This window comes from Manis javanica, chromosome 10 (assembly GCF_040802235.1).
Source record: "Manis javanica isolate MJ-LG chromosome 10, MJ_LKY, whole genome shotgun sequence".
In the NCBI taxonomy this organism is placed as follows: domain Eukaryota; kingdom Metazoa; phylum Chordata; class Mammalia; order Pholidota; family Manidae; genus Manis; species Manis javanica.
In genome coordinates this window covers 23,687,606-23,702,933 of record NC_133165.1, presented here as the reverse complement: position 1 = coordinate 23,702,933, position 15,328 = coordinate 23,687,606, and the positions used below count along the sequence as shown (strand labels likewise).

Genomic DNA, 15,328 nt, shown 5'->3' with positions numbered 1-15,328 from the left:
CAAAAGACGAGTACAGGCAGAACTGAAAGTTAAAAAGGAATATACCACATCCATTCATGATAAAAACTCCCAGCAAAATGGGAATAGAGGGCAAGTACCTCAACATAATAAAGGCCATTTATGATAAACCCACAGCCAACATTATACTGAACAGCGAGAAGCTGAAAGCTTTTCCTCTGAGATAGGGAACTACACAGGGATGCCCACTCTCCCCACTGTTATTTAACATAGTACTGGAGGTCCTAGCCATGGCAATCAGACAAAACAAAGAAATACAAGGAATCCAGATTGGTAAAGAAGAAGTTAAACTGTCACTATTTGCAGATGACATGATATTGTACATAAAAAACCCTAAAGACTCCACTCCAAAACTACTAGAACTGATATCGGAATACAGCAAAGTTGCAGGATACAAAATTAACACACAGAAAACTGTGGCTTTCCTATACACTAACAATGAACCAACAAAAAGAGAAATCAGGAAAACAACTCCATTCACAATTGCATCAAAAAGAATAAAATACCTAGGAATAAACCTAACCAAAGAAGTGAAAGACTTATACTCTGAAAATTGCAAGTCACTCTTAAGAGAAATTAAAGGGGACACTAACAAATGGAAATTCATCCCATGCTCGTGGCTAGGAAGAATTAATATCGTCAAAATGGCCATCCTGCCCAAAGCAATATACAGATTTGATGCAATCCCTATCAAACTACCAGCAACATTCTTCAATGAACTGGAACAAATAATTCCAAAATTCATATGGAAACACCAAAGACCCCGAATAGCCAAAGCAATCCTGAAAAAGAAAAATAAAGTAGGGGGGATCTCACTCCCCAACTTCAAGCTCTACTATAAAGCCATAGTAATCAAGGCAATTTGGTACTGGCACAAGAACAGAGCCACAGACCAGTGGAACAGACTAGAGACTCCAGACATTAACCCAGACATATATGGTCAATTAATATTTGATAAAGGAGCCATGGACATACAATGGTGAAATGACAGTCTCTTCAACAGATGGTGCTGGCAAAACTAGACAGCTACATGTAGGAGAATGAAACTGGACCATTGTCTAACCCCATACACAAAAGTAAACTCAAAATGGATCAAAGACCTGAATGTAAGTCATGAAACCATTAAACTCTTGGAAAAAAACATAGGCAAAAACCTCTTAGACATAAACATGAGTGACCTCTTCTTGAACATATCTCCCTGGGCAAGGAATACAACAGCAAAAATGAACAAGTGGGAATATATCAAGCTGAAAAGCTTCTGTACAGCGAAAGACACCATCAATAGAACAAAAAGGAACCCTACAGTATGGGAGAATATATTTGTAAATGACAGATCCAATAAAGGCTTGACGTCCAAAATATATAAAGAGCTCATACACCTCAACAAACAAAAAACAAAAAACCCAATTAAAAAATGGGCAGAGGCCTCTTACAGCACTAAACTATGTTTTCTACCTTTATCTTGCACCTACCACTCCAGCATTTTATTAAAAATAAAAATAATAATAATAATAAAGGGAGAAATATGGGATCCACATATAAATCAAGTATAAAAATCAAACGAATATTCATATTTGACCTGATTGTTTATAGTTCATAATGCGTGATCAAAACTGAAAGTTTCTGTGATGAATGTCCTTGTACTGTTCACCATGTAAGAATTTATTCACTATGTAAGAATTCGTTCACCATGTAAGAACTTGTTCGTTATGCTTCAGAAGATTGGAGACTGACAAGAATTAGACTTGAGGTGGATTAATGATTGTGCATTGAGCATTGACCCCCCTATACAGAATTTTATTGTTGTTAACAACCATTTGATCAATAAATATGAGAGATGCCCTCTCAAAAAAAAAATGGGCAGAGGAACTGAACAGACAGTTCTCCAAAAATGAAATACAGATGGCCAACAGACACATGAAAAGATGCTCCACATCGCTAATTATCAGATAAATGCAAATTAAAACTACAATGAGGTATCACCTCACACCAGTAAGGATGGCTGCCATCCAAAAGACAAACAACAACAAATGTTGGCGAGGCTGTGGAGAAAGGGGAACCCTCCTACACTGCTGGTGGGAATGTAAATTAGTTCAACCATTGTGGAAAGCAGTATGGAGGTTCATCAAAATGCTCAAAACAGACTTACCATTTGACCCAGGAATTCCACTCCTAGGAATTTACCCTAAGAATGCAGCAATCAAGTTTGAGAAAGACAGATGCACCCCTATGTTTATCGCAGCACTATTTACAATAGCCAAGAATTGGAAGCAACCTAAATGTCCATCAGTAGATGAAAGGATAAAGAAGATGTGGTACATATACACAATGGAATATTACTCAGCCATAAGAAGAGGGCAAATCCTACCATTTGCAGCAACATGGATGGAGCTGGAGGGTGTTATGCTCAGTGAAATAAGCCAGGCGGAGAAAGAGAAATACCAAATGATTTCACTCATCTGTGGAGTATAAGAACAAATGGAAAAACTGAAGGAACAAATCAGCAGTGGAATCACAGAACCCAAGAATGGACTAACAGGTACCAAAGGGAAAGGGACTGGGGAGGATGGGTGGGTAGGGAGGGATAAGGGGAGGGAAGAAGAAGGGGGGTATTAAGATTAGCATGCATAATGGGGGTGGTGGGAGAAAGGGGAGGGCTGTACAACACAGAGAAGACAAGTAGTGATTCTACAACATTTTGCTATGCTGATGGACAGTGACTGTAAAGGGGTTTGTAGGGGGGACCTGGTATAGGGGAGAGCCTAGTAAACATAATATTCTTCATGTAAGTGTAGATTAATGATAATAAAAAAAAAGAAAGAAAGAAAAGGGGGATTACTCCCTGATAGGGTAAAACTAACTGTAAATCAATGATTAATGCATGCTTTAAATATCCTTAATTTTGATCACTTAAAGGGTGTCAGATGATCAGCTATGGAGGTCCATTTTTCTGATAATATTCCTTTCTCTTAAAAAAAAATGCAGTCCCTGTGTGGTGACCTCCAGTGAGTTCTACACAATGGTATAAAGGGCATATCAAAGTGTGGGCAAAGGGTCTGTTTGTGTTTATACAGAGGATCAAAGCCTAATTTGGCTACCCAGAAAATGAACTAAGATACGATATGAAGAAGAACTTCCAACATCAGCACTCTCTGGAAGAGTCATACCAGAAGATGATCATCAAAAAACCTCAACAAAGATCCAGTCGCTGCTACAGCTGTAGCTGCATTCATCCCACCAGTTCCTGGACTTGCCATGGGAATGAAGAAGGAGATATCTAAGCTGGCCTGTGCATACAGTAAAACAACAAATTTGACTGGATCTATACTGTTGGAACTCAACCAAGAATTAGGAGAAGTGCAAGTTGTAGTGCTCCAAAATCTTACAACTACAGACTATCTACTGTTAAAAGAACATATGGGATGTGAACAGTTCCCAGGAATGGGTTGTTTTAATTTGTCTGATTTCTCTCAGACTGTTCAAGTACAGTTGGACAATATCCATCATATCATAGATAAATTTTCACAAATGCCTAGGATGCCTAACTGATTTTCTTGGTTTCACTGGAGATGGCTGGTAATTATAGGTCTGCTTTGGTTATGTAACTGTATTCCTATTATGTAAACATGTGTGCGCAATTTAATTACTAGCTTAAAACCTATACATGCTTAAGTTACTCTACAAGAAAATATGTCAAAGAAATAATCAATCTTCCCATATTTTCTTCCACCTGCTACTTCTATAGCTTTTCTTCTTCCTTCCTAATTACAACCCTTAAATAGAATTCATGCCTCATATCGAATTTACCGAGTATCATAATTCCTCCAAGTGGTAAAGATACCTCAAGACAAATGCTGGGCATAGAAGCCACAGGGCATAAATCTGCAAAGAAGTAAAAAGCTAACCTTTTCAAACAATATGGTCTCTCTCTCACTTACCAACTTTACATTTCCCTGTATGGCCCTGGAAGATGACTGGTTAGCCAGAGACGGGTAAGATTCCTCAAGGGAGGAACAACCTAAGACAGGCACAGTCACAGGGGGGCCATCGGGTGAGAAATTGGGGATCAACAGAGGTGAGGCTTAGAACCTCACCCCCCCTGTTTTGAGAGAAATCTTCTGCATCCGTGCATGTTTTGATGCCCTTGTCTAGCTTGGATTAACACATAGTCTACAGGCACACACCTGATCATCTACATTTGCTCTCTTACAACACTAAACTATGTTTTCTACCTTTTTCTTGCATCTACCTACCACTTCAGCATTTTATTAAAAATAATAATAATAATAATAATAACAATAATAATAAGGGAGAAATGTGGGATCCACATATAAATCAAGTATAAAAATCAAACAAATATTCATATTTGACCTGATTGTTTATAGTTCATAATGCGTGATCAAAACTGAAAGTTTCCGTGATGACTGCCTTTGTACTGTTCACCATGTAAGAACTTATTCACTACGTAAGAATTTGTTCACCATGTAAGAACTTGTTCGTTATGCTTCAGAAGATTGGAGACTGATGAAAATTAGGCTTGGGGTGGATTAATGATTGTGCATTGAGCACTGACTCCCCTATACAGAATTTTATTGTTGTTAACAACCATTTGATCAATAAATATGAGAGATGCCCTCTCAAAAAAAAAAAAGGAATATACCAACCATCTGGAAGCATCATCCACCACTCATTCATCTTGTTCTTCCGGAGCTGGGTTTCGGGCCCTGCTGAGTGCCTTGTGTTACCTGTGCTGCTCCTGTCCTCCGTCTGCAAGCAGGTCCAAGACAGCGTGTCTGAGGAGTGGGAGCACAGTGGCAGAGTTTATCCTCCTGTTAACTCTGAGCAGAGCTCTCCTTCCACTCAGGAATCGCTCTTTGCCCTCTTCCTGGCCCTCTACAGCCTTGCCATGGCCATGAATGGCCTCATCATCCTCATCACCTGGACAGACACCAGGCTCAACAGCCCCATGTACTTCTTCCTTGGCCACCTGTCCTTCCTGGACGTCTGCTTCATCACCACCACCACCATCCCGCAGAGGCTGATCCACCTGGTGTCCGGGAACCACACTCTCTCCTTTGCCTCCTGCTGGACCCAGATGTATCTGGCTTCAGGGTAGGTGTGGCCGGGTGCATCCTCTTGGCTTTTATGGCCTATGATCCTATGTTGCGGTCTGCCACCCCCTGAGCTATGCCCAGATCATGAGCTGGCAGGTCTGTATGAAGCTGGTGAGTACTGCCCGGTTATTTGGGCTGACCAATGGCATCTTGCTTGATCACATGACATTTCATGGTCCATTCTGTAAGGACAACCACATAGAAAACTTTTTCTGTGAGGCCCCCATAGTGATTGCTCTCTCCTGAGGGGGCCCCCAGCTCAGCCTGAGAATGATCTTTGCCGAGGGGCCTGCTTGGCCCCGTGGTGCTCGTTGTCATCTCCTGTGCCCGCATCCCGGCCCCTGTCCTCGGAAGAGCCTCCTCCTCAGGTCGGGAAAAGACCTTCTCTGCCTGTGCCTCCCATCTGACTGTGGTCACCTTCTTGTACACCTTGGCCATGTTGTCCTACATGAATCCCCACAGCACACACGGCCCTGACAAAGACAAGCCTTTCTGCCCCCTCTCCACCATCATCACGCCCATGTGCAACCCTGTCATCTACAGCTTTTGGAACAGAAAATGAAGGGGGCCATGGTGAGGGCCCTTTGGAGGACCAGCTAGGACCAGGCAGATTCTGTCTAGTGGGAGGACTACTGGAGGGAAGCTGCCTCACCTGGCTTAGTCATCCCCTAGCCCTTACAAGTGGGAAACTCACTAATTGATAAGCTTCGGAAAAGAATATTCCTGGCTTCATTTCTACCAGCATCAGTCCTGGAAGATCCTATTGAGGTTTAATTCTCATCTATGTGACTTCGCTTCCAGCACAGACTGAGCCTCCCAATCTTCCCTTACTAATACATTCATGATTGGAGCGGCGAGTGTAATGGAATGAAGAAGTTTCTCTAAAACTTGGGGAAAGGCAGTATGCTCCTCAAAGGGAAAGACAGTGAAGAAGATGACCAGCCCATTCTTTGCAGAGCATTTTTTTCCAGGGCAAAGTCAATTACCAGGAACCCCCCTGGCTTTGAAAAAGGAGCAGTCTGGGAGGCATAAGGGAAGCAAAAGGATGTGTAGACGTTACAAGAAAAGCAATGGGTGGGAGAAATATACTGTCAAGTATATACCATCCTACACAGTGGCCTCGAAATACTCTAAGAAAGATCCCCCAAAACACGAAATGATACTAGGATTGCATCACTTCTCAAAGGTAGCAAGAGGCAGAGCCGAATGCCAGTATGTGTGGATTACTAATGCAGAGGAGAGAGGGCAGGGGCAAGGGAAGGCAATGTCGGGAGAGCACCACGGCCCTAGAATGTGAACGGGAGTGGGAGCTTTAGAACAAAATCTCCTAGTTCTGGAAAACTTCATGTGACATATATAAGAAAATAAAAAGGGCAGGTTAACTTACTGAACATTTATTTGCTCCTGCTTGAAAATTTTGTCACTAGCCTGGATGTGTTTTGTGCAATTTAAGTATACCTCTTATTTTTCATGAACACTATTTCCTATCTCTTGTTTAACCAACAATATACTACATTTTCTGAGACCCTTTACTCATATCTCTGTCTTCTTTCTCCTCTATTTCAGTCTCATCATCTAAAGTCAAGAATAAGGGTTCACTGGGGGGATGATTTTCTTCCCTGTGGATATTTGTCAGCAGCTTAAGACATACTTGGTTGTCACAACTAGAGAGGCATGTATGGTACTGGCATCTAGGTAGGTAGAGACCAGGGATGCTGCAGTACATCCTACAATACCCAGAAGAGCAGCCTGCTGCCCAATGAAGAAGTATGCAGCTCAGGATGTCAGTAGGGCCTAGGTTGGGCTACCTTGATCTAGAGATGACATATTAAATGGGCAGAACCAGGAACGATTAGAGGTACTGCTATGGGAAGAAAAGAGACAGGGGGAAACCAAGAAGAATTTAGAATAGAGAATTCTTTCTGCAAAGCCATTTTCTGGTTGACTGTGGGCAGGATTTCACTGGCACTGCCATGGCAACAATCAATGTAAGGAGTTCTGATAAAACCTTCTCTAAAACCTCTGTGTTTGTCTCCTTCTGAGCCTACCTCTGCTCTTCCAGTTTCCTCACATTATAAGATTTATCCGAATAATGCCTTTGTATCTACCAACCTAGCATGGGCTCCTATTTAAATTCTGACCTTATCTTTTCTTACTTCAAACCAAACTACTCCCACCCAGCAGTCATCCTTCCCTTGTTCCCCCCAGTCTGGCACCCTGCACAGCTCAGTCCTGTGCCTCATCACCTCAGCTCACTTGCGGTGGGACTCCTACGAATACCATCTAGTGCAACCTGTGGACCCATGTGTCCTCTTACAGGAACGCTCCCCATAATCTCAACATTTTCTCTCCTTTGCCTCACCAATCTCCTTTTCTCAGGGCTTGTATTCCCCCAACCATATGCTCCACTCATCCTAATTGGTCTGCTTTACAATTCAGGTATGCTGGATATTTTCTTTTGCCCCTCTAGAACCAAGTACAAACCTTCTCCCTCTGATCTGTAGACAGATTTTTGTTGACTGCATCAAGATTCTTCATTGCCCTCTGTGGTCTGCTTGGGTTCAGCTAATAAGAGTTACATGATATGATAGAGGAAGTCAGGAGGAGAGTCAATGTGGATGTTTATTTTCCTGGCTCCTTCCCTGCTGTCCCAGAGGCCCAGTTGGGTGGCCTTTTCCTACAGCTCTTTCCTTGCCCTTATATGGTGGCGCCTGCTCTCTTTTTCCTGAGAACCCATGGTGCTTCACCATCCCTCTCTGATTTTCTGTACTCCTGTCCCCATCATGGAAGGTACCCTCATTGGTCCTATTTAAGTGTGTCGACTATTTTCTCCCAGCACATTGGCTGACTTAGTAACAGGTACCAGGCACATATTACCAAACACAAATGGAAAATTTCTCAAAATAGGCCATATACTATTAAATAAAGCAAATTTCAAAACATTTCAATGATACAGAATCATTCAGACCAAGTTCTCTGCTCATAATGTAGTTAAGTTAGAACTCAGTATCCAAAAGTTAACAGGAAAGAAATTCATTTGCTTGGAAATTTCGAACCATGATTCTAAGTAAGCTATTTAATTATTCTAACCAAACAAAGAATGAATTTAAGTCTACCACATGAAATGAGTAATGGGCTTGGAAGTTGTTATGCCCACCCTCACCAATAAGAAAGAAAATAGGGTGAACAAAGTGAGAATCAACAACACTTCTTAGGCCCACCAGAGAATTGATATCACAGGGCAGTTTGCAGCCCCAAAACCTGGGAGGCAGCTGAGCACAGATGATCACAGTTTTCTGAGGTAGAAGCTGGAGCCAGAGCCTGGTAAGAACACTTAAAGAGAAACTGACCAGTTACTGGACACTGAACATGGCTAGATTCAGAGATGAAACTCCTGGGTGCCTGCCCCTTACAGGGTCCCTCATAGTTTCATGAGGTTTACTTTTAGCATCCCCACCAGATTCTCATAATGCAGATCAGAAAAACATCCTCTTGCGCTTCTAGAAAAGGTAGGGAAATGGAAATGTAACCATTCAGAAATAAACCAAGTGAGCTCCTTTCCCCTTAACAGCCTATCCTCAAGGAAAACTATTTTATGAGAACCTCACCAAGATGGAGATGGACTCGAGAAATAAAAAAGCTGGGAAGCACTTGCGAAGGTCACAGTGCAGGAACACAAACTCACTAGAAGACTGAGACCTAATCATACGACTGTGGAATGCTCCCCCTCCCCCACATCGTCATGACATCAGTAGAGGTGGAGGATTTCAAGGATTATAACTGAAAGAACTGCCACCCTCAGTGCCTGAGAATTTTACAAAACCAAAAGAAAACAATAGTCCCCAAGTTAAAGAGGACTTAGCATTCCCCCAAATATAATATCTGTAAAAGAAAAACACACATGGGAACACAAATAAAATTTCTGAAAATGAAAGACAAAGAAACGTAACAGTCACCTGAATGAAAAGACAGGTTCCCTTTTAGAGAACCCTTCTCATTTTGACAGCTGTTTTCTTAACAATGAAAGTCAAAATATAAAATTTATCTCATATAAAACTCCATGATAGCAGACTAGAGAGGAGTTGGAATTCAGAGAGAGATGATACTCCAGCTGGCCTGGCAGAAAGCAAATAACCACACTGTGAACTGCCTGTGGGTGCCATGTGGCAAGGAGCTGTGGGCAGACTCTAAGAGCTGAAAGCAATACCACAGTGATGACTAGCAAGGAGACAGGTACTTCAGGGCTACGACTGCAAAGAAATAGATTTTTCCAGTAACCAGTGAGCTTGGAAGAGGCCCCTGAGCCTCAGATGAAAATTTCAGCCCAGTTGACACATTGATTTCAATCTGGAGAGACCCTGAGCAGAAGACCTGGCTAACCATACCCAGACTCTTGACCCAAGGAAATTGTAGGATCATAAATCTGTTTTACTTAAGTCACTGAATGTGTGGTAATTTATTCCACAGCAAGACAAAACTAAAACGTTTTTAAAATTGTAAGAGAGTTCTATGGCAAAATGTATGACATTAAATCTGCTAACACAGATGAATGGAAAATTACTACAAAATACTATTATCCAGAACTGAGTGAAGAAAGAATATAAAACATCATACCTATAATCATCTAATTAAATCCACAGTTAAAAAAATATTTCTATAAATAAACAGCCAGACATGTGACTTAAGGCAAATACTATGAATAAAAGAAATGAATTCTAATTTTAGATATATTAGAAAAAGAGGCAAACACTTTGATTTTTTTAAACAATACCATTCATACCAAACTTGAAAAAGACTAAATAAAATGTGATACCAAAACTTGAGAGAGACAAACTAAACTAATCTCACTCAGAAACACAATTTAAAAATTCCTCCTACAGAATTGTCTTTTACAGTGTTATAAAGATGTAACTTGTGTCATGAAAAAAAATCTAATAAGTCCCAATAATTCAAAGTTGATTTAATATCAGAAAATGAGTTAATATAAATCCCTACATTAACAGATGGATGAAGAAAAACAAATGACCTTCTCAACAGATTCAGAAGAGCATCTATTTTATTGAAAATTCACACCTACATAAAGGAAAAAGAACACACCTCTCAGCAGACCAGGAATAGAAATGAAGTGAAGCTATCAAAGTGAATATACATCAGAACTCTATAGGAAACATCATCCGTAATAGTAAAACATTAAAATTACCTTAAGTCATAAGCAAGCCTAGGTTAACTATTATCCCTACCTTTATTCAAGATTGTACTAAAGATCCTTGACAGTACAATTAAGCAAAATGATTAGATAAATGGTATAAGAATTGAAAATGAAAAAATTATAGTTACAGATAATATGATTATCTTAGAGAACTGAAAGAATGTGAAGATAATTTATTAAAAGTAGTAGAATTTAATGAGGTTAGTGAATACAAAATCAATTTACAAGAATCAAATTATATTTGCATATGCCAGCAAACAAAGCAGAAAGCTAAATTCTGAAGATTTCATTTGAAATAGTATCCAAAATATAAAGTACATAGGACACAGTGATATATGATTTCACATCAGTAGAATGGCTTTTATCAGCAGGTCAAGAAATAACAAGTGTTGGTGAGGATATGGAGAAAGGGGAGCCAGCCCTCTACTCTGTGGGTGGGAATGTAAATTTGTCCAGCCAATGTGGAAAACAGTATGGAGGTTCCTCAAAAAACCTAAAAATTGAAATGCCATACAACCCAGCAATTCCACATCAGGGAATTTACATGAAGAAAAAAATCACTAATTTGAAAAGATACGTGCACACCTATGTTTATTGCCAAATTTTTTACAATAGCCAAGATGTGGAATCAATCCAAATGCTCATTGATAGATGAACAGATAAATATGTGGGACATATACAAAATTGACATACACCAAGTAATAAGAGTACAGGACAGGATGGTTTCACAGGTGAATTCTACCAAACATTGAAAGAAGAGCTAAAATATTGCCATTTGCAACCACATGGGTAGACATACAGGATTTCGTGCTAAGTGAAATAAATCAGAGAATGGCAAATACCATATGGTTTCCCTTCTATGTGCAATATAAAAAACAAACCAAACAAACAAAAATAGACCCATGATTCAGAGGCTAGCAATGGGGATCCACCATTATTGGCAGAGAGGCACAGGGAGGCTAGCAGTGGGAGTCTGCAATGGCTGGCAGATGGGCAGAAAGGTGGGCCCTGCCCACAACCCACCAACAGGAACTGCAGCTTGGCTGAAACAGAGAACCAGGCTCTGGTGGGCAGAGGGTCTTGAGCTTCTGGGCACCATAGGATGCACACTTCACAAATCCACTAGCTTCAGGACCAGGACGCATGGCTGAAGGAAGAAACGGACATAGCCAAACAAAAGGATAAGACAGAAGAATACATTCCAAACAAAAGAACAAGACAAACACCAGCTCCACCTCACCCTGCAGCCTGCACTGCAGCACCTGCAGCAGCTGGAGGGGGCCGAAGGTGGGTGCCTGTCCATGTCCTCATCCTGCCCATAGTCTGGGCACCTAGAGCATCGCCTATGCCCACACTGAACCGTTCCCTGCCCACCAGCTGGGCCTGTGCGTGGTGCTCCCCATGCATCAGCTGGGTGGCTCTTTTGTTTCTTGCAACATGGGGTGTGGACACTTGGCTCATGTGTCCTCCTAGATGTTATGATGGACAGGCGTGGTGGTGACCGCACTCCTGCAGCTGTCCTGGAGCCTGATTCAAAGATGGGCTTTGTGGAAGAATTTCCCAAGAGCCAAAAGGAGAGCAGAGGGATTTGACAGCAATGTGAGAGTGACATCACCCTCCTGGGTGGCTTTGCATGCACAAGTGTGTATTGTGTGCATGCCTGTGCAAGTGTATGTGTGTACATGTGCATCTCTGTGTGTGTCCATGTGCATTATGTGCATGTGTGTTCACGTCTGTGTGTGCATGTGTATATGTACATGCATGCCTGTGTGAATGTGTGTTCATGTCTTTGTGCATGTGTGTGCATGCCTGATCGTGTGGGCTGCTAAGGGGTCTCTCACACCTGAGAGCCCTGGGAGGTGCAGCAGGTGTAATACACCAGCTTCCGGGTGGAGGGCAGCCTGTCTGGCTGGATCTCAGATTTTTTTCCCTGGACAAAGAGACAAGACGTAAATTTACAAGAAAACCATACGACAAGTGAAGAGGAGTGTTTTAAACATCAGCATAACCCAGACTTGGAACTGCCATTGTTTCCATCATGCAAATCTAACTTCTGTGAGCAGGCAGGCTTTTAGGGGGGCCCGCTGCTCTGTACTCAATAATGAGAAGGCTACCCCTGGGGTCTGTGATGGCTGTGGGGAGCACCAGTCCAGGACAGGATGAAAAGGGCTACACTATCCCCGACCTTCCACCCTGAGTCCAGGCCCAGGTGACCGTGTGCAGCCAGGATGACAGCAGAGATGCCTGGAAGCCTGCAGCCGTAGCAGAGTGGTTCTGTGGCTTACTCCTCATTCCCCTCTACTTTCTCCACACAGGAGCCGAATGTTGCCTGGAACAGAGACTCAGAACGCCCCGTCAGGGCAGGAGAGCACTTCCCAGGGGCAGGGCCGCCTCCCACTGAAGGAGCCAGGCCCCAGGCAGGGGTGCGGGGCATGCTGTCGGGCTGTGCATGTGCCTTGTGGAGGACAAGGCGCCCAGGAAATGCCCTGAGGAGCAGCGTTAGTCTCCCAGCCTCATCAAACACACACGAGAAATGCCAGCTTCCCTACACGGGACCAGGGGAATTCATAGAGCAGCTGGGGAGCACAGTTCACGTCCTGCAGAGCAGCAGAGAGGGGCCGAGCCAGGGGTCAGAGGCAAGGCCCCAGGTCCAGCCCTTTATGAGGAGGGGGTGCTCCAGGGGCTTCACCCCACCTGAGAGATGTGCATTCCCTTGAGGGTCAGCCCCAGGGTGACAGTTGGTCTGTCTTCCTTCTTATCCTAAAAAGGACACCAACGTCAGAGCCCTCAACAGCCTGTGCCTGGGCAGGATGGGCCTTGTCATGGGTAAGCAGGGTGTAGTCAAGCTCACTGTGGCCATGCATCAGACTGAGGCATGGTCCCCAGGCCACAGGCCAACTGTGGACACACATCCTCCCTGTCCTGGGGTCAGTGTCCTGGCCCCCCTTCGGACTCCCTTCCCTTGGGCAGAAGCGGCTCTGAGGCAGCCTGGACTCACTTCCCCACTCGCAGCCACCTGGGCTTGACTTTGTACAGCCTGAAGAAGTGGACAGGGACATCCTCGAGCTGTCAGGCCTCTCTGATGAAGTGTAGTATGGCCTCCTTGGGGCTCTGGCCCCGCTGCTCGCGGTGCATGGTGGGACCATGCCTGAGGATGTAGGTGTTGCCCCTCTTAGTGATGATCTGAGGGGGAATCACAGGCCTGTCGGGCTCTGCCTGCTCCCCCATCCTCCTGCCCTGTCCTGGCCCTCAGCCTGTCCTCACTGGGCAGGGGGAAGGCTCTCTGCCATCCAGAGCAGGAAGCCTTGGTGGCCTTACCCACTGTGGGAAGTAGGCCTGCGGCTCTAAGTACCTCCTGACATGGGCCAGTTCCCGCTGGTTGCCCAGGTCAGCCTGCAGCCCGTAGGCAGCCAGCAGGAAGTAGGCCTCTTCCTGGTAGGTGCACTCAGACCTCAGCACCTTCTCCCTCAGGTGGCAGTAGTCCAGGTTCCTGGCTGTCCTGTCCCTGGAAGGCAGTTGGCAGGCTTCTGAGAGGCTGGCTCTGCCCCACTGGCCTGGCCACCACCCCGGCCCTCCTGTCACCCTGCCCTAGGTCCTGGGCCTCTCCAGGTCCCAGGAGGCCCATCCCTGTCACATGGGCCACTTTCCAGGGTGGCGGATGAACCTGCTGCCATAACATGTCAGCTCTCTGCATGCTAGACCCAGGCCTGTTCCCTTAGCAGGGGTGGCCTTCACCAACCCTGGGCCAGCTGCTGCCAGGGCTCCAGGGACAGGTCCGTGCAGGACTGCTTGGATTCACGGGAACTGGGCAGGCCCAGAGTTGAAGCTCATTCCCAGATGGGGTGTTTTCTGTTCATTCTCAGCAGAGGCGGCCCTGGCTCTGGGAGAGCAGCTTAGATTTTCTAATTCTATGGACCATGGCTGGTCCCAGAGCCAGCATAGCTCCCCTCCATCACCCCAGCCCTTCCATTCTCCTCTCCATGACCACTCCAGACCCTTCCACAGCCACACTCTCATAGTCAGACCCTTCCAGAGCCATACCCTCAATCCAGAATCTTCTACAGCCACATCCTCAATCCAGACCCTTCCATGGCCACACCCTCATAATCAGATCTTCCCACACATTTTCAGTCTGGAAACTTTCACAGTCACACCCCCCACTCTCCAGAATCTTACACACAAGCTAGCACATGCTTTCCTCCCCACCTCTCTGCCTCAGAATGTTTGTTGGGGCCACTGGCACCAGCTCAGGTGATACCTGGGGATGCAGGCCCTGCTCACGTGCCCCTGGTCTGGGATAAACAGGCCCCTGGGCTTTCGGGGGTCCACCAACCTACGGGCTCTGGGGCAGATCTCTCAGGAGAGTAGCTCCTGTACCTCTGGAGGAGCCTGCTGGGGTCCTGCCCTGGGAACCTCTCCTGCCCAGGCCAGTGCCCAGCACAGAGCCCCACACAGGGGGACAGCCATCTCAAAGAAGGCATCTTCACATCCTCCAGCACCTGCCAGGGAAGAATCCCATCTGGAGACCCAGGTCCCCATGTGCCAGAGAGAGCTTGTCTTTACAGCGTGTAGAGTATGGCTCCCACCTGCAACACAGCAGCCAAGTCCTTTCCGCCTCTTGGTTCACTGTGGTGGATGCCCACCATTCCAGGGAACGTCCTTAATGTCAGCAGCAATTACCTTAAGAACCTTTCGTTTTCCACATAGTACTGCACCCTGAGGAAGGTCATAAAGGCTGTGCCGGGCCTCCCGAGTCCCTGTGGGTAGGGGTGGAAAGAAGGAAGGCCATGCGAATGGCCCAGCTGGGCCCAGGTGGCACTGTCACCACGGATAGGCCTCCGAAGGCTTTAAGCTCAAGCTCAGGTCTCAGCCAGGGTAGGTCAGTTTGATCTTACATTCCTAAAAGGGAAACCCAGTGGAGCATCTGTTGCATCCCCAAGCTTTTGCCTAGACCCACACCCAACGCCAACTTCAGGAGCAGCGAGAA

At 44.9% G+C, this 15,328-nt stretch overlaps 2 protein-coding genes across 3 annotated transcripts in view; both read left to right on the top strand.

Moving 5' to 3' along the window:
- The window catches only part of CCDC184 (coiled-coil domain containing 184), a 57,280-nt gene extending 43,159 nt beyond the window's left edge, over positions 1-14,121 (top strand). Inside the window, exon 4 of one of the 2 annotated variants that reach the window (XR_012122068.1) lies at positions 12,657-14,121. The gene's annotated coding sequence lies outside the window, so the exon portion shown is untranslated. Of the gene's footprint in view, positions 1-8,703; positions 9,528-12,656 lie in introns of those variants that run through there. The other variant, XR_012122067.1, reaches the window with a different exon arrangement.
- Positions 4,517-7,151, top strand: OR10AD1 (olfactory receptor family 10 subfamily AD member 1). The gene is given in 6 exon segments (XM_073214165.1): positions 4,517-4,847; positions 4,850-5,120; positions 5,123-5,173; positions 5,176-5,419; positions 5,421-5,686; positions 5,689-7,151. Coding segments are annotated over 6 exon segments (1,083 nt in total). The 5' UTR covers positions 4,517-4,640; the 3' UTR covers positions 5,733-7,151.
- Positions 14,122-15,328: the final 1,207 nt, after the last annotated feature.